At 40.2% G+C, this 24577-nt stretch overlaps 1 protein-coding gene across 2 annotated transcripts in view; it reads right to left on the reverse strand.

Moving 5' to 3' along the window:
* Positions 1 to 6714: 6714 nt before the first annotated feature.
* Positions 6715 to 24577, reverse strand: part of GALE (UDP-galactose-4-epimerase) — a 553592-nt gene continuing 535729 nt past the window's right edge. For both annotated transcript variants that reach the window (XM_044060070.1, XM_044060072.1), the window contains 2 exons: positions 14227 to 14341; positions 6715 to 7525 (listed from right to left, as the gene is read on the reverse strand). In XM_044060070.1, coding sequence (XP_043916005.1) covers positions 7452 to 7525; positions 14227 to 14341 — 189 coding nt within the window. In that variant the 3' untranslated portion in view covers positions 6715 to 7451. The remainder of the gene's footprint in view (positions 7526 to 14226; positions 14342 to 24577) is intronic.

The raw sequence follows: 24577 nt of genomic DNA on the forward strand, positions 1-24577 counted from the left end.
ACCGCTAGGGTCCATTGAAGAACCTTCAAATGCAGATGAGCTGTGGGGATGAGGATGATTATGGATGCCATAGACCTCAATGCCTGAAGAACTGATACTGCAGGGGGATATTGGGTCTGAACAATGTATGACACATGATGTCTGAGGGAGTGAAGTGCCTCTGGGGTCAGAAAAACCTGGCTCTGAATGGTGTCTAATCAAGCCCCAATAAAGTCTAGAATTTGAACTGGTTCAAACAGGGACATGAGATTTATGGTTAAGCCCAACTGATGGGCAGATAGAGAAGGAGATCCCTGGCTTGGTAGAGGTGATGCCTGGAGGGGGTGGAGAGGAGCCAATCGTCCACGTAGGGGAAGACCTGGAACCCCTGCAGCTGCAGGTGAGCCACCACAACTGCCATCACTTTGGTGAATACCCTGGGGGTGATGGTAAGACCAAAGGGTAGCGCTCTGAATTGGTAATGATTGGCCCCCAGCTGAAAGTAGAGGAACCTCCGAGAGTGCCTGTTCATTCTGATGTGATAGTATGCATCCTGGAGGTCCACTGAGCACATCCAGTTGTTTTTCTGCAGGAAGGGCAGAACCGATTAGAGAGTGACCATCTGGAATTTTGTCTTGGCAACCAACAGGTTTAGGGTTGAAAGATCCAGGATGGGTCTCATGTCCCCAGTCTTCTTTGGCACTAAAAACAACCTGGAATAGATGCCTGATCTTGACTGGTCTGGGGGGTGGGTGGGCTGAATGACTCGTTTTTTGAGCATCTTGGAAATTTCCAGTGCTGCTTCCTCCCTGTGCATGGGTGGAGCGTCCAGGCAGTGTTTGGGTTTGGGTGGGATTGGCATTTGAATGAAGGGGACTGAGTATCCTCTGGATATGATTTAAAACACCCAATGATAACCTGTAATCGACTCCCAGGTGGTTGGTTGGATGCAGTGAGAGATGTCCCCCAACTGCCGCCAGAGATGAACAAGCGGGCAACCCTTCATGGCTGTTGCATGGGCCTGTCTGGGAATGAATCCCAAGACCCCTGATTCCTCAGACCTCCTCTGTCATGAGGATGGTGTCAGTCATATCCTCCTCTGCCTCTGGGGGAGGGCAAATCAGGAGCATCATGGGAACAGCCCTGAAACTTTCAAAACCGCATCTTCTTTGCCCCTCACTGATTTTGAAAAAAGGATTGTTGAGGGGTCGAGAAGCAGATCCTGGTGGCAGACAAGGTCTTCCCGTCTTTCTCAATCTGGACCAATGTGTCTTGTATAGTCTTTCCGAAAAGAGTGGAATCATCATTCAGGGCATTAGTGAAAGATGCCTTGAAGGGCTCTGAGAATGCACAAAGCCAGAGCCAGGCATAACGCCTGATGGTATCTCTAGCAGTACCTGCAGTAGCATGGGACAGGAGCCGCATAGAGGTGTTGGAAACAGAAGTGAAGGTGGCCAAACAGGAGGAGAACACCTTTTGCCCCTCCGCTGGCAGACTCCGTAACCTCCTTGACCAGGTCTCTCTGAAGTCTGCATGTGCCATGTGGTTCAGCGCATGTACCACGAACGTGGATTAAGCGTAAATATGCTTTCCAAAATGGTCCATGGCCCAGGACTCTCGGTCTGCTGGATGGACTGTAGAGCTCTCCTGAGCAAGCTCTTTCTTGGTGGCCACTGCGACCAACATAGCATCAAACAGGGACCCCTTAGACCAATGTTGCTTGTCTGACGGTGCACTCAAAATCCTATCAGTGTGCTTAGGAATGGGCTCCACCATGTCAAGCTACTTCCATGCCCAACATTTAACTAAATCCACAAGTGGATCTATGGGAGGGGACACCCAGGAGGTAGAGGGTCCTGTGCCAAATGCCTCCAGAAACACAGACTCATAAGGGTTGGGTTTTTGGACAGACCACTCCCCACCCTGGTAAAGGATTTCCATGATGTCTCCAAAGGAGACCTCTTCCTGTGTGACCAAGGGAAACCCCTCCCCTTCCTCTAAGTCAGTGTCTTCTGTGAGGGACTCTGGCAGGGAGTCCAAGTGCCTCCTTTTACACGTATATTTCCGAGGAAGCTTCTCATGGGGGGGTCTCTGGGGAGGACTCAGAAACTTCTGGTTGTTCCCGTGGAGAAATTCTCTGGGGCAGATGGGCAACAAGCTGTCCCTGAGGGGGCAGGATGGTAGAATCTGGACCACAAAGAGAGGGAGCTAGGATGGACTCAGAGGATGATGGTGTCAAGGGTCTCAATGGAACAACGTTGAAAGCAGAAGGAGAACTAATCTCAGAATCTGGGGCTGAGATCAGGTCCATAACTCTGTGTCAATGGGGGAACTGGACCCGAGCCTGTAGGAGTTGAGACTCTGAGTGGAAGGGCAGACTTTGAAAGCCTTGAAGCAGACACCACCCCCTCACATCTGGCACCAAGGCTATGACTCCGAGAGCCGGACAGCTCCAAGCTAGCTGGAGCCAAACCACTCGGAGCAATGGATGGCACTAGGTACCATCGCGCCGACCCCTCGACGCTGAAGGGCCTCAAGACCCAAGGACACCAAAACCGGGGGTTGGATTGGAGAAGGAGTAATGGGCATAAAGACAGATTGCATGTTCCCAGTCCCAGAGTGGGAGGGGGCAGGCAAGACTTCCATATGGATCTGGGTCCAGATGAATTTCCTTATCATCCTGTCCACCTCGGATTCAGACAGGCTGTGGGTGGACTAGGAGGAGGAAGCCATGGAAACTGGCCTGGAGTGGCACCAAGGAGAGACCGATAAAGGGGATCAGACCCGGGAAACCTCTGGCTCCGGGGAAAAGCAGGGTGAGTGGAGACCTGGCTGACAGCTGGGAGAGACTTAGCTGGAGGCTGGGTCGAGGAAGCATGGTCGGGGACCGCTTCCTGGGCCTAGTCCGGTCTTTGTGTTTGTGCTTCTCCTCATCCCCAGACCTCTTAGCAGGAGGTCGAGTCACAGAGGCTGGAGCAGAGGAAGCAGAAGTGGAAGTTGAAGCATGGGCCACCTGTCGATCAATGTGTGGGGGTTGAATCCCACACAGATCGAACAGGATGTGTCCAAGTGGGGAACCTCTAGACAAACCATGCACAGAGTGTAGCCATCAGAAGGGGGAACCTTCTGGCCACACCCTGTGCATTTCCGAAACCCTGGTTTGGGGGTCTCAGCCATGATGATGGAAAGCACACACACACACACACACACACACACACACATACTACTATGTTGGAGAGGGAAAGGAAAGAAAGGGAAAGAGAGGGCCTTTTTTTTTTTTTTTTTTTTTTTTTTTAAAGGGTTTAGAAGACTGTCACCTGAGCGCAAGGGCAAGCATAAACTAGAAGAACAAGAACCTAAAAGTAGTCCACAGAAAGTAGAAAAGAGATAGACAAATTTTTGATAAAGTACTTACCAGGAACCTGGCGCAATGGACCACGATGCTAGCTAGATGCACCACAAATGAGATCAGAGGGGAGGAGGGAGAAGGGGAATTATGGGTACGGGAGGAGCTTGGAGCTCGGATCTAATGCTGGAAAATGCATCCGAGTAGGTTCCGAACCTGATCTGAATTCCCATAAGGTGAAGATCAAATGAAAACCACAACTTCAGATTAACTCATTTCTCACATAGTACAGTTATTATTGACTGTGATCAGGTTAATGAAATTTTTTTTACAGCAATGAATTTCAGGATTACACACACACACACACACACACACACACACACACACACACACACACACACACACACACACACACACACACACACACACACCTGCTTGACAATCCAGATCAACAGTTCAGCTGTGTTCATGTGATAACACTCCATTGTTTTCAAACACTGCTTCCTCTAGAATAACCATTTTTTAACCATGAACATACCTGATAGTTGAATGCGATCAAGTAAAAGAAATTACGTGTGACATGCTACTATGGTTTACACCCAAAAGCTTTTTTGCTTTGATTTTTAAATACAAGGTGAACTACTAATTAAATTCACTACACAAACCATATAAATATACAAGTTATCCTATCACCAAATAAAATGGCACTACTTTAGTGAGGGTTAATTTCAATTATTTTGAATATTTTCCTTATTTAACCACAATCTGATATAGTTCTATTTTACTCTCTTTCCAACAGCTTTATATTTCTTTTTCATGCTTTTCAAGCTTTTCTTCTCAAGGTGGTTAGTTGTTGACAGTAAGAAGTGATTGCTCTGATATGGTTCTATCAAAATGGGTTTCCATTTCCAAGAGATAGAACGCATCCTTTTTGTCTCATACAATGAAATCAGACTTCTAGAAATAAGTCTTCTTTAGATGACAGAAATGTTTACCTTCATGTTTTTCTCCCATTAGCTGAAGTATGATGCATTTTAATTGCTCTCTGGCTGCTCTTCTTCTAGAACAGTCTAAAGTTTTTGCATGAAATTCTATTAGACACTTATATGGGATAGGGGAATTAAGTTCCGCCAAATAAAATTTCAGACTCCACACTCAACAAGACTTCTTAACATAATTGTTACATTTCTGGACAGAGTTAAGATGTTATATTCAGTGACAGAGTTGACTCCAACTGAAGAAATCAGTGCAAGCAATGCACATAATGGGCCAGCTAAAATAATGGACCACTGTAAATAAAAGGTAAAAAAAAATCAGCATCAGTGGTCATACTCAAACAATGAAGCAGCTTAATACACCTTTTTAAAATTTTAGCTGGATGTGTTGTATTTTAGCACACTCACAAACTACAGCAGTCCTGATCATTAACAACTGACAGCAACCATACTGGCAGTATAGCATATGATATGCATAGGAAATCTTGGTTTGGAATTTTTACAACAAAGCTCAGTTTTACATTTAAGCAACACAATAAATCTAATCAATGAAACATAAATCCAGAGTAACTCAAAATCAACGGGCATAGGGATAGGTAACGCAACAGAACCTCAAAAAACCAATCCCACTCTGCCCTGAACAAACCAAGGACAAAAGTGATTTCACACAAAGGTTTAATGCAAAATAGTAAGTCTGTCCTCAGTAGACCATAGATGTAAAAAATTCCAAACAATCCAAAACGAGACATTAAATTCAATTCAAATAATTCACCAGTTCAAATAGATAAGCGCTTTCGTCTGTAACACGTGACAGACTTTTTTAAAACTAAAGTCGCAGTGTCATTTCTTTCCTTAAATACTATTGTATTTCCTGTATCAATTAACAGTAAAAGCAACAGTGTAACTCACGTAAAATCATTCTTAAAACAAATATTGTCAATACAGCAGGTGTTTTTCCTTTAAAAATAAATAAATAAACATAAATATTTTACAAAATTCTGGCCCTTTGCTTTAAAATGGATAACAAGGACAAGTGTTCATTAATACCAGGGGGTTCACTGGCATTCAGTGTAAGTTGCCACTCCAACTCCTTTGTTTCAATTTCATTCCCCCAGTCACCCCCCCCCCCTCACATTTTGCCTAACTATATCCAGTATACCGAATTTGAAACCAAGAAAATTAGGACAAATTTGTGAGCGTTTAAAAAGGGCATTATTCTTATTTTGTGTCTCTATGGCGTAAAGCTGTTCGTAAATTCTCCTCCTAAGGGATCTTTCCGTCTTCCCTATGTAAAGATGGTTACATCCCTGAAAAACACTAATATACACCAGCCCAGTCGTCTGACAGTTGCCATGTACCAATTTCACCTTCTGTAGTGGATCACCCAACCAAATTTCAACATTTTCCAGAATAAAAGAACACTGCATCTTCCACATTTCCTGGTCCCTATCCGGTGTTGTGTGTGTAATCTCGGGTGCTCAAGTAAAAATTTTACATTCTTACCCACCCTGTTGGTGAAAAGTGGACCATTACCCAGGGGGTTTGTGAGATGGTCATTCTCTTCCAGAATAACCCAATTCTTGGAAAGGATACCCTGAACTTTCCTCCCAAATTCCTCCTAATTTTCTTGGTTTCAAATTCGGTATACTGGATATAGTTAGGCAAAATGTGAGGGGGGGGGTGACTGGGGGGAATTAAATTGAAATAAAGGAGTTGGAGTGGCAACTTACACTGAACGCCAATGAACCCCCTGGTATTAATGAACACTTGTCCTTGTTATCCATTTTAAAGTAAAGGGCCAGAATTTTGTAAAATATTTATGTTCATTTACTTTTAAAGGAAAAATACCTGCTGTATTGACAATATTTGTTTTTAAGAATGATTTTACTTGAGATACACTGTTGTTTTACTGTTAATTGATACAGGAAATACAATAGTATTTAAGGAAGGAAATGACACTGCAACTTTGGTTTTGAAAAAGTCTGTCGCGTGTTACAGACGAAAGCACTTACCTATTTGAACTGTTGAATTATTTGAACTGAATTTAACGTTGTCTCGTTTTGGATTGTTTGGAATTTTTTACATCTATGGTCTACTGAGGACGGACTTACTATTTTGCATTAGACTTTTGTGTGAAATCACTTTTGTCCTTGGTTTGTTCAGGGCAGAGTGGGATTGACAAATCCAGAGTAACATGAAAAGAAAGGGATGAAGCACAGCATGACAAAAAAAAAAAATCATGTTTGATCTGTAGCTCAGGGTGGTGGCAATACAACACTTAGTGCATTCTCTATGTTACTATGCCAGAAGACCAATACTGCCAGTTACGCCTTAAGACATTAAGGAATACAGCAAAATACTTGAAACAATTAAGAAAAACAAGACAAAGGTTAGTATTTTTATATGCTATAATTCAAAAAAGAATGCATTCATTACAGGTTTCAAATGATGTTCTCTGGTAGAAAAGTCTGGTCTTAAACAATGAGCTAGATAACATTATGAAGTATGAATGAAAAGTCTCCTTAACAGTTAGTAAGAGATTTCTCTCTAGTGTGAGAGAAAAAGAGGAGATTACCCATTATCAGCTGACATGAAACATATTTGTTACCAAATGGCCATCAGTGAACATAATTTCACAAGAAAATGGCTCCTCCATGTAAAGCTCCAAAGTAGGCACCATGCTTCTCATCACAGACCCACAGAGTCAAGAATATCAAAGACAAACAGTAGTAAGATACTGCTTTTCTGAAAAGTTCAATGCTCAGCTTCACTCAGTAGTCTACTTTACATACAAATGTACATATAAATATAATAACAGAATGCATAGTAACCATCCATTATACATTTGATTTAAATAGTTTGATTCATCTTATTATTTGTAAAAATATTGATCTCTACTATAGAGGAGTAACAATCCCAATTTTAAAACATGCCCATTTTGGGGGCCTACTACAATGAACACAAGAAAATGTCTGAAATCTTCATTTTATAAATACTGCATGGCTATGCAGCATTTATACAAACAGATGAATGCCCCTTTAAGGCAATATTCAGATGACCAAAATTGGAATGTTCATAACCGAAGTGTTCTATGACATTCATTGCAATCCCAAACTGCAACAGTGTCCAGTTCAAAATGAATTAAAGTCAGCCTCTTTGCTGAAACCAGTAGGATTTTGGCACTGCCACCTCCAAAGATCTTCACCTAAAAAAAAAAAAAAAAAAAAAAAAAAAATCAAATATAGCCGTTCTAACAAGTTTCTAATTCATGTTGTACCAGAAATATAAAAATATTTGTTATACATTTTGTTCCAAACTGCTTCACACCCACCCCAGATGATAAAAGTCATATCCCAATATCATTACAAGGCTGGACTACTTTAACAATCAAAATCCACCCACTCCAAAACAAATAAATAAATTAATTACTAAAACCTTACAAATACTCATACAGGTAGTATGTTATCAATGTATGGAAAGCTGGCATGGCTATGGACCTAATTATCAACTATAATATAATATGTTTATTATATTAACCCATCTAATATGCTTAGCTGCTAAGGTAGAGAATTTATTACATATCTAAATAAAAGCACTAACCGTCTGTTATTAAATGTCTGTGGATTTTACTGCAGTGTTTGTCCTAGTGATTTTTGTTTATACTTATTGTTTTTTTGGTCACTGGGGCTTCACTGTTCCTGATGCATTCTTTTTTTCTTGAATGGAGTATAGACTGAAGTTTATGCCTTCAACATGAAACTTAAGTCTTGTCTTCCTTTTTCTCATATTTTTAAAATGCATTTCATTACATGCACTCCTCATTACATTATGAACAAATGCCCTCTTTTCCTTCTTTCCTCCACTGTAAAAACATGCTTAACTCCTCTGATCTTCCCTTGTGCACCTTATATTTTAACTTCTCAAAAACTAATCTTTTTCCAAAGGACTGCCCTTTAATCATTGACATTTTTGGCTATTTTTGCTGTTTGTGTATAAAAGCCCATTTCTTCAAACTGATTCAACATTTTTCAAGAAATTCTCAGTGAATGTTTCTGGTACAATTTACCTATAGCATATCCTCAGAAAAGGCTCCTATTATCAAAGGCTATGGAGCACCTGCATGCTGTATTTTAATGGCAATTTTTTAATCGTGTTTTATACTTTAACATATACAATGAATAAAAAAAGATTTTTTTTTTGTTCTTCTTGGACCTCATGTTTTCTGGCCTGGCCCCCAGTACCCAATGCCTACCAGCTACTCTCCACACCCCCTGGATTTATTCAGTTTTCACTGGTGCCAGTCGTGGATCTTGGAGGTGTCCTGGGAGCTCAGCTTGTATGTGCTTCCACCTTGGGAGGGGGTAAAAAGATCACTTTTATATAGAAATGCATACTATGTTAGGTTGAAAATCACACCAACATTTCATATTTATGTTTTCCATAATTGTCATTAATTTATTCTGAATAGAACTAAAGCTTGTGCATTTATTTTCTACAAACCACTTTAAAACTGTTGTATCCTTTCCAAAGCCTATTCTAATCTGAATGCTACCTTAACCTCAATTGACAGTCTCTCTGCTTCTGCAGAATCTGTTTATGAAATGTTCAGGATAAAAGTTGTATTGTCTAGGGATCTTATTTTATTTTGCACAATCTAATAGCTTTTAAGGAAAGGCAACAACAATACATGCTTATTTTGCAGACTATGTAAATAAATGTATTTTGCTATAACATATAAAATTATATAAAATATCACTTTTTCTGAGAAAAAGTGTATTATTTTTTATTCTCCTGCCATAAGAATAGACCAGTTAGAAGATTCAGACTTCATTCGGATGAATACTGAGCTTGTCGGCCAGGAAAATGCAAAATATTCATATTTATTGTGAACCAAACAATAACAGTTTTAAATTCTGACAATTCATGTATGAGCCCGTGAATAAAAAAACTAAGTGTACAACCATGCTAGATATACATCCGAAATCGTATCTCAGACTACTCCCTTTTCTCTGAGTTATGGTGATCTTGGAGTTAGAATGTATATATAGAGGGGGAGGTGGTACACCCCCACCATTGGAGGGTGCAGGGGATCTTGCTTCCTATAGAAAACAAGATTAAAGTTTATTGGTCATTTTCAAAAGCAAATATAAATAAATCTTTGGAATTGGCTATAATCTTAACAAACAATATCAAATTAAACAATACCAAATTATACATTTTTTGAGGGAAGTATGTTGTTTTTGCATTTTATTTTCTTGATAATGGCAGCCCCGATTTTTTTTTTTCACAGAGCTGAAAATCCCTGCCATGACATCATGAAAAGTTAAACACCCAAGGTTTCACTACCTAAATCAATGTATAGGCTACTGTACTTCCATGCTGAATACACCAGCAGTAGTTTCTTACTGTCTAGAAAAACAAATTGTCAGTTAGTTCTTCCAGGTGGAACATCTTATATTGAAAATTAACACGTGATAATGTAGTAGCGAAACTATAATGTAAAACAAGAAGCTTCTCCACTAAAGAGGGGAGTTCTTTTATTTACCCAGAATGCCTTGTAAGTTATATATTTTTATATATATATATATATATATATATATATATATATATATATATATACATATATATATATATATATATATATATATATATTTGTTCAGTATACAATGGTAGCTCTGTTATTCAAAAGTGTGCATGCTGACTGGTGAGCCTAACCAGCATGCCTGTTGTTAAATGAGTATATACCAATAGAAAAAAGTCTGGCTGCTGAAGTACGACCAGACTTTCTTCTATTGCTATGTGCTCCATTTTACGTGTCCATATTTTAGGTCTGTACCTCATAAAATTTGTAGTTTTCTAACTGAGGAGTGAAGTCATTAAATAATGACAACGCATTACAGTTTCAAAATATCCATCAGTTAACATACAACAGCATGAATCCTGTTATTTTGGCAGCATTCTATGTTTATAAGAGCAACATTTACAATAGGGACCTGTGTCCCCCTAATTGAGGAGTTTGCACATTTCCTGAGCTAAGGGGTCGAGAAGTACATACAGTGGGCAGAGAAAATGCAAGGAAAATCGGGTACGTTCTACAAAACTAAAGAAATGTACCCGATTTTCCTTAATTTGTTGCTCTGTCTGTTTCATATCTCTAAATTCTCTGGATTTTTACGTTTTTTTTTCCTTTAAAAAAAAAAAGTAACAGAGATCTTCCTTTCTCTGTTGCTTGCTTTCCAAAGCACGGATGTACTGTATAAGCATGGAACTGTAAGTCCCAGATGCATGCACAGTACATCAACAAAGCAGAATAATGTGGAAACAGTGGGGGAACATCACAGTGCCACTATATAAAGAAGTTATTTAAGAAAAGTAAGTAATTTCTTTTTAAATATCATTGCATAATAGCAATAAGCGACTCATTGATGTTTCTATAGTGAAGACTTATCCACAGTTGGCTTTGTTTATTTACTTGGGCTTTGTTCTCCTAATCAAACCACACCAACCGTGAGTAAATCTTCAATACAAACTTCAGTAAATAAAAGTAAATACATCACACCCATTTTTCAGTTACTGCTAAAGTACCTAATATGACATTGTGTGTGTGTGTGTGTGTGTGTGTGTGTGTGTGTGGTTATAGAGAAAAACTGAGAATAAAACTAAAAAGTCAAACAGCACACTAAAATCTTAATTTGGGGGGGGGGGGGCAAAACCACTAGCAACTTTAATATCAGAAGTATAACAGAAATTGAAATTAATACTAAAACAAAGAAGCTTCCAAAAGTGGCTGATACACTTTAATGGAGAAGAGAAATTATTAACATTCGCTGCCCTCCTTTAGCTCCACTGCTCTTTTTTCATAATTCTTGGACTTGCAGTTATGACTCTTAGAATTACAACAGGGAGCTGGACGAAGAATAGCAAAAACAGGACACCAAAACAGCTATACAAAACTCCTGCTTGTAACTATCAATAAGAGACAAGTTTTTTTTTTTATTACCATATAAAGCATTACAGCACATTTCAGAAAATAATGACCCTCAGCTAAAAATACACTTTGCTGGTGCTTCTAACTGTAATGACAACACATACACAGTTTTACCTTTGTGTAATGTAGTGTACTGCAAAGGATGCAAAAGCTTGGGGGGAGGGGCAGTCATAAGTAGAGTGACAAAAGAAAAAAAAACTTCGGTTTTCAGGAGAAATAAATATGATTTTTATTTCTTATGTAATGAGAACTCAACAACAAAACATCTTATATAATTGCTATGTTTGTGTACTGAGTAGAAGTAAAAAAAGTCCTAATGAAAAATGGGTATAATGCAAACTGCCAGACTACAGCAGTCAATGCCTATCATCATCTGGGTGTAGGCACCTATATATACATATAAAAAGGTCATATCTTAGTCTCATCCCTTTCAGATATCATTATGAAACTTTCAGCTAACAGGATGATATGCTACACAAAACATCTAAAAACCAGTTTCCACCCTTAGGGGTTTCAGTGCAACAATATGCTGAATTGGATCCAACCCCAGTAGTCGCTAATAACTGCCATGTTAGCTATTGCAAATAAATTAATTGTGGTGTGTGTGTGTGTGTGTGTGTGTATATATATATATATATATATATATATATATAAAATGTGTATGTACGCAACTTTTATTTCTGAGCTAATTACAACTCAGAAAAGGAGGATTTAGGACCATTAGTAATGCCTGCATACTGACTAAAAGTTGAAAACAACAAAGTCAACAGAAACAGTGTAAAATGCAACTGTCAGACTACAGCAATGAACACTTAATAAGCATATAGGCATAGCATTCAATTTGAAACAACCCAATGAATTGCTAAGACATGTGGCATGTTAGGTACGGCATAGTGTAAATAAATATATTTTGGCTGAAATATACAGTATGGGGTGGAATGGATAGCCATTAAAAACACAATCTAAATGTTGCTTATAGTCGCTTGGACACTCCAAGACAGCAAAATGGTCTAAAACACTTTCTACTTTATTACAATAAAAAATAAAATCATCATATTAAGCGCTTTCGTCCTGTCAAGTAAGGACTTCTTCAGAATATAATTTCCACAACCACTCATCCCATCTCTTATATAAACGTAGAACCTATCACATCAGTTCTTTAATTAACATTCATTAAAAATCAATTATTATTTAAAGAAACATTTCACATTTACATACACTGCAACAAAAATGTAGTATAAGATCAAGGCTTTAATAAGGGTTCACACATTTTAATTCCCAGTATTTGGAAGTCAAATTAACTCATTAGCCTTAAAATTCAGTCAAGGCTGAATACTACTATGCTCATTTAACCCAGGGGGGGTAGCAGGCTTGTAATTTCAACTGCCATTTCACTTCTTTGACATCTAAAAGTGTCTTCATATCCCCCCCCCCCAGGGTTAATCTTAGTAATGTCCAGTATCGCAAACTCAAACATAGCTGACTGGGGGCAATTTTTGGTATGCTTATACAGAGCACTTGTTTCATTTCCCTTTTTAATATCATACAGGTGTTCGTAGATTCTTCTACAAAAACAACTCTCAGCCTTCCCCACGTAGTATCCTGAACATCCCATGCATTTTGCCAAGTACACTACTTGTTTACAGTTACAATTTCCTTTTAAAAAATATATTTTTAAACATACATTATTGCCTGCGGTGGTGGTGCTGCGGCAGCGTTGTCGCCTCACAGTAAGACGTTGTCCTGTTCGATTCTCAGCTAAAGCATCTTCTGTGTGGAGACATGCGTGAATGGGCGTACCTTCGTTGAAGGCTGTGCATCAGGGCTGGCAACTCAGTACGTAAAAATCTACTGCCAATCATTAGCGGACGGAGTTCCGCTGTGGCGACCCCTAACCGGGAAAAGCTGAAAGATACAACAACATTATTGTCTAACCTTAAAGTGTTGTCCTCTAGAATATATGCACATTGAGCACATCTCCTGCATTTCCTAGTTCCCTTCTTACATTCGCCACTCAATCTGCTTCATAGGGTCCCCTTCAAAATATTCTTTTAAATTTCGTCCTGTTTTGAAACTAAAAATGGGGTTAGTCCCCAATAATTGATATATATCTGGATAAACTGTTAATATATTCCATCCTGACTTTACAATTTTCTTTCTTTCCTCAGTTTGTGGCCCAAATTCTAAAACCAAAGCCCTTTTAAATTCCTCATTACCAACATTGCCTTTTGTTGGTGGTAAACCTTTCCCTAATAGTGGTACATATTTTATCCCCCACTGAAATTGTACATAATTTCTAATTTCTTTTATCAAAGTTGGGGGTAATGTCTTACCACAAACAATTCTTCCACTTTATCTAATTCATTAGTTAAACCTCCTAGATCTGAAGTCATACAGTCACACCCTAACCCTTCATGAGGTTCCTTTTTTGTGACTGGGGATGACCACTTCCAAACTCCAAGTACGAGTTACTAGCTGTGGGCTTTCTATAGATCCTAGACTTAAAGCCTGTGTCTGTTTTAATAATAAGTGTATCTAAATGATTTATGATTTCTTTGTTGAACTTATAGTTAAAACTCAAAAAATTACAAGTACTATTTAAATAACCCATTAAAAAGTAATAACCTCCCTACAGAAGGTGGCCGACACCCTTAAGTTCTGCTACTGGCTCCAGCTTGTAGCTGGTAAGCCAGGGCAATTAAGGAAAAGGTAGTAGACCTAGCAATGGATGGGGGCACAGGTTAGGAAGCCAAAGGATGATACAGAGGAGTTAAAAATAGCTCAAAAAAATATTAATTTTATGAAAAAACAATGCTGAATGTTACCTGCAGAAACAAATAAATATGAATTTCATTCTGTTTACAATTAGTTTCTGCAAGTTTCCTTTATATTTAAGATTAGATTCATTCTCATCTTACACATCTTATCCAGTCCAAACTCTGCCTTCCATCCCAGCTCCTTCTCTGCCAAATGCGGGTCAGCATAACAGGCTGCAATATCTCCTTCTCGCCTAGCAGTTATCTTGTACTTAATCTAAATGAGGAAAAAAAACACAGATGTGAAGCATTGGTTTCAGTAGTGATTAGGATATATTTCACTGCTTTCATTTCATACACAATGTTTGATTTTAGAGAAATGAAAAACATACAGTAACTGGTAGTAGGAACTGGAATTGCAGAATTTTACAGTTCAGTTTTTTCAACATTATTCTTCTCTTATGTACTTTTGAAGTTTCTGATATGACAGGACTGCAAAACGTGGGAAGTGATTACCTAATGTCATCAGATTTACTGTTGTTTAAGCAAGTTTTAGATGATTTTAACAATGAAGATGCAGCAAAACTAAATATATCAAGGTGCTAGACAGACGGACAGCATTATCTGAATATTTGAGGGTATCATGTTAAATCTACTACTTCTAGTAAATTACATTCCAAGATAGCAATGGCTTATATTAGAGCCTTATTCATTTCTCATTCACTTTCCTTTAGATTTTTCTGATAAAAGCTGCAAAGGCAGAAAACTAATGGCTGACCAAACATACCTTTTGCCAGCCATAACTTCTGGTCATTCTACAAACAAAGGCTAGCAGAAAGCTATAACTCTCACCAATAGATTCTGGACTTGCCCATTGGCCAGAAATCACAAAGGTGGTATCACAGTGGGTTTGAATGCAGAGAGTTCATAATGAAAAGTCTGTAAGTGCAAATATGTGGATGTTAGAATTGTGGGGTCTTTCACACTGATACGCTTTCTCTTGTTGGATGACATACTGCATATTCGTGTGACATGAAGTACAAGAGGAAACAGGAAAGGTCAAAAGTTGTGCATCTCAGGAAAAATGGTGCAGGATGAACTAAGTATTTCAGAATTTATGTTTAGCATGCAATACTTACTTAGTAAAGGAACTCCGTGCTACAGACATACGGTGAAGTAACTACATTAATTTGTTTATGTTCATTTTTGATTAGCTGTGCTAGTGTAGAACTTGACCAAGTGAGAAATTACACTTCAGAATTTTTGGATTTGAGAATTTTGGGCTTCAAATACTGATACCATATCTCCCCAGGGCCTCCTCCCACTGGGTTATGTTGAAAGCACCTCTAGAGGGCCCTGCATGATGGTGGGGGGAGAGGGAGTGCATCCCTACAAGGTGCCCAAAAACCTCAACTACTTACTCTCAATCCAAAGGAACAATGGCCCCCAAGGCTGTCCTTGATTACCAAACCCCTCACCCTGACTTAGAAAGTATGTACAGTGACTGTGCAAAAAAAAAAAATAATTTCCACTTCTCTGACCTTTACTCCCACACTGTTTTGGGCACCACTTACAGGCTGGACCATAAATGAAGCTAGGGACATAGATGGACCACAAATTAAAGATTTTTGCCCAAGAACTCAAGGCTCCTGCTTCAGCACCACAAACCAGTGTCTATAAAACTTTAGACATTCTCCCAATCCACTTGTTAATCTCACATCAGTCTTGGCATTTCTCAACAACAAGTCTCCAATGTACCCAAACTCTCCACCATTAACAACTGTTCCATTTCCTCTGCCACAACATGAAAATAGATTCCAAACTTTTTCAGGGAAGTAATGGGTTCCACTTTGGTGGTGCTGATTTCATTTTAGGCACTTTATACCCAACAGAGAGCTGTGTGAGTACAATGTGGAGGGCATCATCAGAGGAGGAAAAAAGAAAATTTTCAAATCATGGGTATACCAAACTTACATCCTCAAAATCCGACACCCTCTCACATAAACTGTGTCATGATATCCTGTTCATCCAAATCAAGAACAAATGCAACAAGATATACCCTAGGTGGAGCCAAACATCCTTAAGGAATCTTATAAAGCCAAGAAACTTGCTGTGTTCATTCAGGGCTGGTTATACCATGAGAGAGAGACCCCTGTGATTCGTATGTCTGCAGGACTTCCCACAGCACTAGCTGAAGAACACAACCATAAGCCTTCTCCAAGCCCACAAAAAGTACAGTTGTGTACACTTACCATAAACGTAGATGTTCGAGTGTATTCACTGTTGCAGTCATTACATTTGGGTTATCTGCCTGCAGGTAGCTCTCAGCCAGCCTGAATATCAAAGTCTTGGATTCCTGCGTCGGATGCTGTCTCTTCTTCCATTCCATGACGTCAGGTCGTCAGGGGTATAAAACATGCAGCTGACGCCATTACATCAGTTTTTCTTGCCCCAGATGTCAGGTGCCTCCATAATGGGAAGCAATAGTATACAAGGTTACACCTCCAACAAAAAAGCAAATACACCAAACTGCTTTGAGCATAGTAAACAAGAATAGAGGTATAGTCAATAGAAATCAGGGGGCTGGAGGGAGGGTAACCAAGACTGCAACCGTGAATACACACGAACATCTACATTTATGGTAAGTGTAAACAACTGTACTAAGTTCTTCATGTTTCACTGTTGCAGTCATCACATTTGGGTAGATTCCCAAAGCTAAGGATGGGAGGAGGTAATTAGATAGCATTAGAACCAGCTATTAAGCCCTGCAAAATTGCAGTGGCAAAACCAGCCCTGGATTAGAAAAAAATAGGCATGTGGAAATGCTTGGTGAAGGTATGTACAGAGCTCCAGGTAGCAGCTTCTAGGATGTCCCTAGTAGGGACACCTCTGAGAAGGGCTGTAAAGGTAAATGCAGCCCTGGTGGAATGTGATTTTATCCCCTGTGGGGTAGGTTTTCCATGATGCTTATAGCATAAATGAATGCAATGGCCTATCCACTTAGAAATGGTTTGCTTTGAAATGGCCCTCCCCTCTGCCCCTGAAGCAAAGCCAACTAGCAGCTGTTCAGATTTTCTGAGAGGCTTAGTCCTGTCCAAATAAAATCCAAGTTGTCTGTGCACGTCCAACGAGTGCAGTATTCGTTCTTCTTTGTTTTGTGGATTTGAGAAAAAGGTAGGCAAATGAATGGACTGATTAAGGGCCACACTAAACACCACCTTGGGCATAAAGGAGGGATTGGTCCTGAGGGACACCCTGTCTGCATGGAAGATGATGAAGGGCTCCACTGCCATGAGGGCCTGTAATTCAGACACTCTTCTTGCTGAAGTGAGGCTAGAAGGAAGGCTGTTTTCCAAGAAAGGAATTTCAACTCTGCAGTTGCAGCTGGCTCAAAAGGAGGTAAAGTGAGCTTTTCCAATACAGAATTAAGGTCCCAGGCTGGAGTAGGGGCTCTCCTGGGAGGTCTTAAATTTTTGGCCCCTCTGAGGAATTGCTTTAGCAGGGGGTGAGAGAAGAGGGGTGGGTTCAGTATTATAATGTGCTGAAATGGCAGAGGCATGAATTTTAATTGACAAGAAGGAAAGGCCCTTGTGGAGCATCTCTGTTAAGTACTGAAGAATATGCGGTAAGCTGGGCACCATTGTGCCCATCCCCTGAGACTGACTCCAGGAACAGTATCTTTTCCATTTTTCAGCATAGGATTTTCTAGTACTAGGCCTCCTTGCCTCCAGAATGATGTCTAGCACCTGCTTACTGAGAGATGCTATTGGAGAGCTCAAGGAATTAGCCAGGCTGCAAGGTTCAGGGTTTGAAGCTGAGGGTGCAGAATCTGGCCTCCTGCTGAGACAGCAGGGAAGGGGTCTGAGGCAGGTGCCATGGTTCCAGCAGTGACATACTGCGCAAGAGGGGGTACCAGTGCTGGCGTGGCCAGTCTGGTGCAATCAGTATTGTCCTTGGTTTGTCCCGTTTGATCTTTAGCAGAACTTTCGAGAGGAGAGGCGGGGGGGGGGGCATAAACTGAGAGACTTTCCCAGGTGAAGGACAGGGCATCCACTTTCCAAGCTTGACTGTGGGAAGTCCTTGTGCAAGATTTGTCCAATTGGTAGTTCTGAGGGGAGGCAAAAAGGTCTCTCTCTGGATTCCCCCATTTGTTTCTCAAAAGGTTGAATATCTTTGGCTCCAGTTTCCACTCCTGTGGGTCCATGAGATTTCTGCTTAGGTTGTCTGCCAGTGACTTTAGCTTGCCTGGCAGGAATTGAGCTTGTAGGTGAACTTGGTAGCTCAAGGCTGTGTTCCACAGAGCCATGGCTAGTCTGCAGAGAGGATATGAGTGGGTTCCCTCCTGCTTGTTTATGTACCACATAACAGTGGTGTTGTCTTTCTTTACCAATAATTGTCCTGAAAGAATGTGGTCCTTGAAGGCTGTCAGGGAATTCTGTACAGCTAACATTTCTTTTTGATTGATATGCATGTGCATTTGATCTCTGGTTCCATTTGCTCTGAATGCACTGCCCTGCCAAGTGAGTCCCCCATGCATAGTCTGATGCGTCTGTTGTTAGGGTTTGGGTGGCAGGGGGTAGAGTAAATGAGAGCCCCTTGTTGTAGTAGCAGGCCTCTGCCCACCAAAGGAACTCTGTCTTTATGCAAGGAATGATAGGAATCATTGATTCCAGGCCCTGAGAATGTTGACACCATAAGCTTTTTAGATACCATTGTAGTTTCCTCATATGCAGTCTTGCATATGGAATTAGTAGAATGCAAGAGGCCTTGAACCCCAGGGCTTGCAGGATTTTCCTTGCAGATAGCTGGGTTTTTGAGGCCAGTAGTTTGAAGTAGGCTGTCAAATAACTGTTTCTCTGGCGTGAGTTAAGCCATCTGGGAAGTTGTGTTCAAGCTTGCTCCCAGGAATACAATTTGTTGACAGGGTACTAGATGAGATTTCTTTTCCTTTATGGTGTACCCCAGTGAGGTTAGAAGTCTCTTTACAAATGCCAGATGTTTTAGTAGCATGCCCTGGTTTTCTGCCTGAATTAGACAATCGTCCAGGTATGGATATATTTGAATATTTCTTTGCCTGCAAAATGCAATGACTGAAGCTAGACACTTTGTGAATACCATGGGCGCAGTAGATAAGCCAAAGGGAAGTGCAGAGAATTGATGGTGCATGGAGCCTGCTCTGAAGCGTAGGTATTTCCTGCAAGATTCCCTTATTGGAATGTGCAGGTAAGCTTCTTTTAAGTCTAAGGTTGCCAACCACGCATCTTTGCCTAGCATAGTAAGCAGCTGTTGAAGTGTTAGCATTCTGAATTTTGGGATTACCAAAAAGGTGTTTGGAATAGATAGGTCCCGTACAGGATGCTAGGAGCTGTCTTTTCTGGGTACTAGGAAAAGTCTTGAGTAAAAACCTTGTCCCCTTTCTTCTGCTGGGACAGGTTGAATAGCCCTGATACTTAGAAGAGAGGGCACCTGCCGCTGAGCATCTGCCCACTGATTTGGGGGTAGGTCTGACCAACCGTTTGGGGTTGGTAAGGTGTTGAAGTGGAATCTGTATCCTTGGAAAACTATATTTAAAACCCATTTGTCCTGGGTAATGACTTCCCAGTTTTTTGCATGCAGGGCGATCTTTCTCCCTAAGGGAGTGGGCAGTTTAGCAGGACTTGGAAGGGTTAAGGTTAAGTCATTGTGACATTTTTGCATGGGGGGGGGGGGGTCTTACTACTTCCAGCTTTGGAAGTGGGAGCCCCCCACTGCTTTGGCCTGTGTGTACCTTGAGACTGTAGCCTAGGTGGTCTGCTGTTCCTGGGTTTGGGCTGAGAAGGCCTGAAAAAGACTGGAAAGGACCAATTCTTAGAAGGCCAATGCCTACTAAATCTGGGAGGCTGTACTTGCAGGAAATCGTTAACAGTTTGCATAAATTTAGCTTTTTCCTCCATAATTTTAAGGACTTCTTCTGCTTTGTTGCCAAACAGGCGGTCTTGGTTTAAGGGAGCATCCAGTAATTTAGCTTTAAAATGATCTGGCAAATTTTGCTCCTTAAGCCAAGCATGCCTTCTAAGTACAGACCCAATGACAGCAGCCCTGCAAGATGCTTCTAAAGAGTCAAACCCACATTGCAAAGTATGTTTACCAACTTGTTCAACAGAATGCATTAAATCTTGTAATTCTTTATGTTCAGCACAGTCAGGAATCAACATCATTTTCTGTTTAAGAAGTCCCATAGTATGTTGTTGATACTTTAACATATGAAACTGGCAGTTTAAGCCGCTAATGGCCAAAGTACCAGAAGTGTATACCCTCTTACCCCATGTGTCCAAGGCCCTGGAATCTCTATCAGAGGGGGTAGGGTTTTTAGCAGTAGTAGCCTTAATGCCTTTTGGTCCTTGGGGAAATGGTCTCTGGATCCGCAGTAGGATTTTTGAAGAGAAACTTGTGAGAGTCAGGTACTCTAATACCTGTCAGGTTTTCTGGGAGCTGGAGGTAAAGAGTCTGGGGCCAAGCTAGATTCCAGGAAGGCATCATCTATAATGTCCAGAACAGGAGGGATAGCTAAAGGCCTGTGTTGAGAGAGGAGTAAGAATTCCCTAAGCCTCTTTTTGGAGTCAGAGAAATCCTGGCTTTCCCAGCAGAAATGTTCCTTAAGAGTGCAAGGTTTCACCAAAAGAAAAATCTTCTGGAGGGGAAGCAGCAGGATTTGAATCCTCTGCATCAGAATCCTCATAGGTAGATAAGGGCAAATCCTGGTAATCAGAAGAAACAGAAATTTCAGAATCCTAATCAGAAGAATCAGAAGGAAAATCAGTTCTAGGTCTCAGAGGGGGAAGGCTGACTTCCCCTAATTAAAGTAATAAGGTCTTCAGCCATTCTTATCATTTGTTTTTTAGGCATATGGGCTTGACCATGCAGTTTGGACGTCAGTTTTCTAGGCGTGGATCGAGTTTTAGGCCTTGAAGAAGATGGCATCAGTTTGAAATGCAAGTCTGTAGGCCTGAATACACACTCAAAAGCCGGTGCCTGCACAGCGGATCTGGAACCATCCAAGGTAGAGACATCCGCAGGTTCCAAAGTCGAAGAAGCATCTCGTGGCATACCAGACTCCGAAAGGGTCTCAGTAAAGGCCTGCGAATCTGAAGTAGCGGGTATCAGGGGCTGCGAAAGTGCCTCATTGAGTACCGGCGAACTGGCGACTAGCTTAATGGAAGCATCGTCGGCAGTTTTGGACCTATGCGGTCTGTCTCTGTCTTTACATTTTTTCGGAATATCGGTAGGCAGATGGCTTACCAAAGCCATTTCTGGATAGTTAAACCAAGTACCAAATTAATTTGCTGCAAAAATAGCCCGACGACGAATAGTTCGGGGATTTAATAAGGCACAAAACAGACAGCGAGGAACGTTGTGGTCTGGGCCTAAGCAAGGAATGCAGTACAAATGAAAATCTTTGAGGTATGTGCTTTCCACAGGTAATACAATGGTTAACTTTTACTGACATCGGTTAAGAGAAAGAAAAAGGATCATCAATGGGGTACTTAGCTTATTTGAAGACTTCGGTTCTGAAACTCGAAAATGAAAATCTCAGGAGTTGGCCGACTGGCACTTGTGAACTGCTTCTGCTTCGGGCACCGTGTGGCAAGAAAGACTGATGTAATGGCGTCGGCTGTATGTTTTATACCCCTGACTACCTGATGTCATGGAAGAAAAAACAGCATCAGGCGCAGGATTCCAAGGCTTTGATATTTAGGCTGGCTGAGGGCTACCTGCAGGCAGATAACCCAAACGTAATGACTGCAACAGTGAAACACGAAGAGCATCGGTATTCTCAGTGCCTGTTACTTCTTTTTCTTTCTAGGGTGGCCAATTTTAATTCTTTTGTTATGCCTGAGTTGTCCTTAAACTCATCTCCCCTCCCTCTAAATACCTCCCCTTCGTATCTGTCAAAGTGGCAAATTTGAGCTGTTTGCTGCTGTGATTGATAGATCACAGCAGGAGACCAAGTCCAAGTGCTGAGAATACTCTTGTGTGTGATTATCCCCGTTTGTCTTTTAAGCAGACATTGAAAAGCAAGCAATGGTAATTAAACCTGAGTGAGTAAAAGAAAGCAGGGTACATGTGAAAACATATGTAAAGTCAATGCACTGACAGGAGCTTAGGGGCTATGATGTAATATTTTAAAGCCAAACACTGTATTGTGGGATACTTCGAGGTAGACTAAAAAATCAAGATGCTATTCACCATCTTTGTAAGTGTCTGGAACTGCATTTAAAATAAAAAGTATATAGAGTCCAAAAGTAGTGTTAAAATGTAGGAAACATCAAGACTTGATGAAATAAACATGTTTTTTTCAGTCTGTGGGTGTGGTTCTCCTTTAAAGTGGTTACATTATTGCTGAAAACTACAGTCCAATATAACCACACTTATCCTTCCCGAATGCTACTGGAGTTCATTGCATCAGCCCAACTTGTTAGCCATCTGAACTGCTCAAAATAGCTCTGATATGAACAGAAAGTCACAACAGTTGCACCATTCTGCTTATATTAATAAGCACTATAAAGGGTGAAAACCATGTAAAGTTTACACCAACAACATTTTTTTTTGTTTTGCTAACTGTGTTGCTCTGCAACTTGTTCAGATACACAGTTAGTAAATGGAGAATGGCAGAATCAAGCCCAGAATTACAGCATGTAGCTTATTAACAATTTATAGCCTTAAACCTCCACACTAATCTGCCAAAAAAAGCATTTGACTATCTTGCCCCATTTTCTGAGTGAATTAACCGGGCATTATGTAGACATAAATGGTTCAGTAAGTACATACACAATCTTTATATCAAACAACTTATCTATCCCAACCCAAATTTCTTTTGGACGTCTCTCAGGTATCAATCCTAAACCTGGTGCTATTCTCCATCTTTGTAAGTGTCTTAATTGTTCCTATTTCTGGCTTGAATTTTATTCTGTACTCAAATTAATATATCTTCCATATAGACACAAAACATTTTCAGTTTCCACAGTTTTATAGCTAATCACCTGAGCAATGACCTCACACCAACAGCTAACATGTTCATTTAAACAAAGGATGCAAATAAAATGCTTTAGAAATAATCAATATTGCTTGTTATTATAGCAAAACTTAATGACATACCTGCTGGGTCTAACTGCATAGAGGCTGAAGCCCTAACTATGATGGCAGACAACATACATTCAAATAGCGCCTCGGCTCACGCCTTCAAGGAGAATGAGTATCACAAACACTTCCAGATTATTTATACCATACAATAACCTTAATTACAAAACCAATAAAACAATTTAACAATCAATGAATCAATTAATTACAATGTATTTCATTCATAAAAATACTCTCCAGTTGCATTCTACATTAATACCACTAGGTGTCAGTGTGTTGTACTTTAATATAAAAACTGTTTCTTTATGCAGCAGTTTTTGTTTAACTAAATTACTATCATTATTATTAGTTATTATCTGTTCCAAAACTGTTGCCAATAAACCCTCAGGTAGACTATTATGATAATCTCTAAAATGCACTGCTAAAGGGCTTTCTAACTTATTATTTTTTATGTCCCTTACATGTTCTTGAAGTCGGACCTTGAAAGCTCTTTTGCTTTCCCCTATATAAAACAGTCCACATGGACACTTCAAAGCATAAACTATTGCTACTGAATTGCAAGAAAAAATTCCACAAGGTCTAAAAACCCTACCATTAATACATTCAAATGTTTTGCTTACATATTTACACGAAATACACTTCCTACACTGATATGTTCCCATTAAAGCTATTGTATGGTATAAATAATCTGGAAGTGTTTGTGATACTCATTCTCCTTGAAGGCGTGAGCCGAGGCGCTAGAGAAGGGTAATAAAACTGTGTTGGATCTCTTTACTTGGTCGTATTGCTTGGATTATTCTTCTGCTTTTTTATTTTTGTTGCATATATAACATACATTCAAATAGCAGACCTGGCACCTGAAAGGCTGGCTGGGTGATAAAAAAACTGAATAAAGGAGATCAGCTCATCTATCATGAGAGTTGGGAGAGAGGATTTCCATTGTAGAATTCCTTACAGTTGAACAGCCAAAGGTTAAATTAAGGTATGTGAATTCTGTAGCTGGGATTGCATGCCTAGATGGTAAAATTAGTGACACGGGGGTCAGTGCTGTGTATTCAATACATATTGCTGGCAGAATAGTCAAGCAAACATCTATGGTACAAAATGAAAAAAAAGGTGGCAGCCATGAAAGACAACTTACTAAAACCTGAATTTTGCCTTCATTGGCAAGCAGGACAGGGGAATAAAAAGAATGAGTCAAGTGAGGTGGTATGAAAGGCTGGATAATAAATTATGGTAAAAGGAAAAACTGAACTTATCGAAGACTTTAACGGTCTTTACTAATCTAGCCTCCACAGTAGTATCCTGGTGGCATACAGGTATAAAGCCCCGACTATGACCCAGGTGACCAGTGTTGAATTACTGGCTCAGACAGCGGACGGGAAGGCAAGGGAAG

This window comes from Protopterus annectens, chromosome 1.part2, assembly GCF_019279795.1.
Source record: "Protopterus annectens isolate FY-2018-M chromosome 1.part2, PAN1.0, whole genome shotgun sequence".
NCBI lineage: Eukaryota > Metazoa > Chordata > Ceratodontiformes > Protopteridae > Protopterus > Protopterus annectens.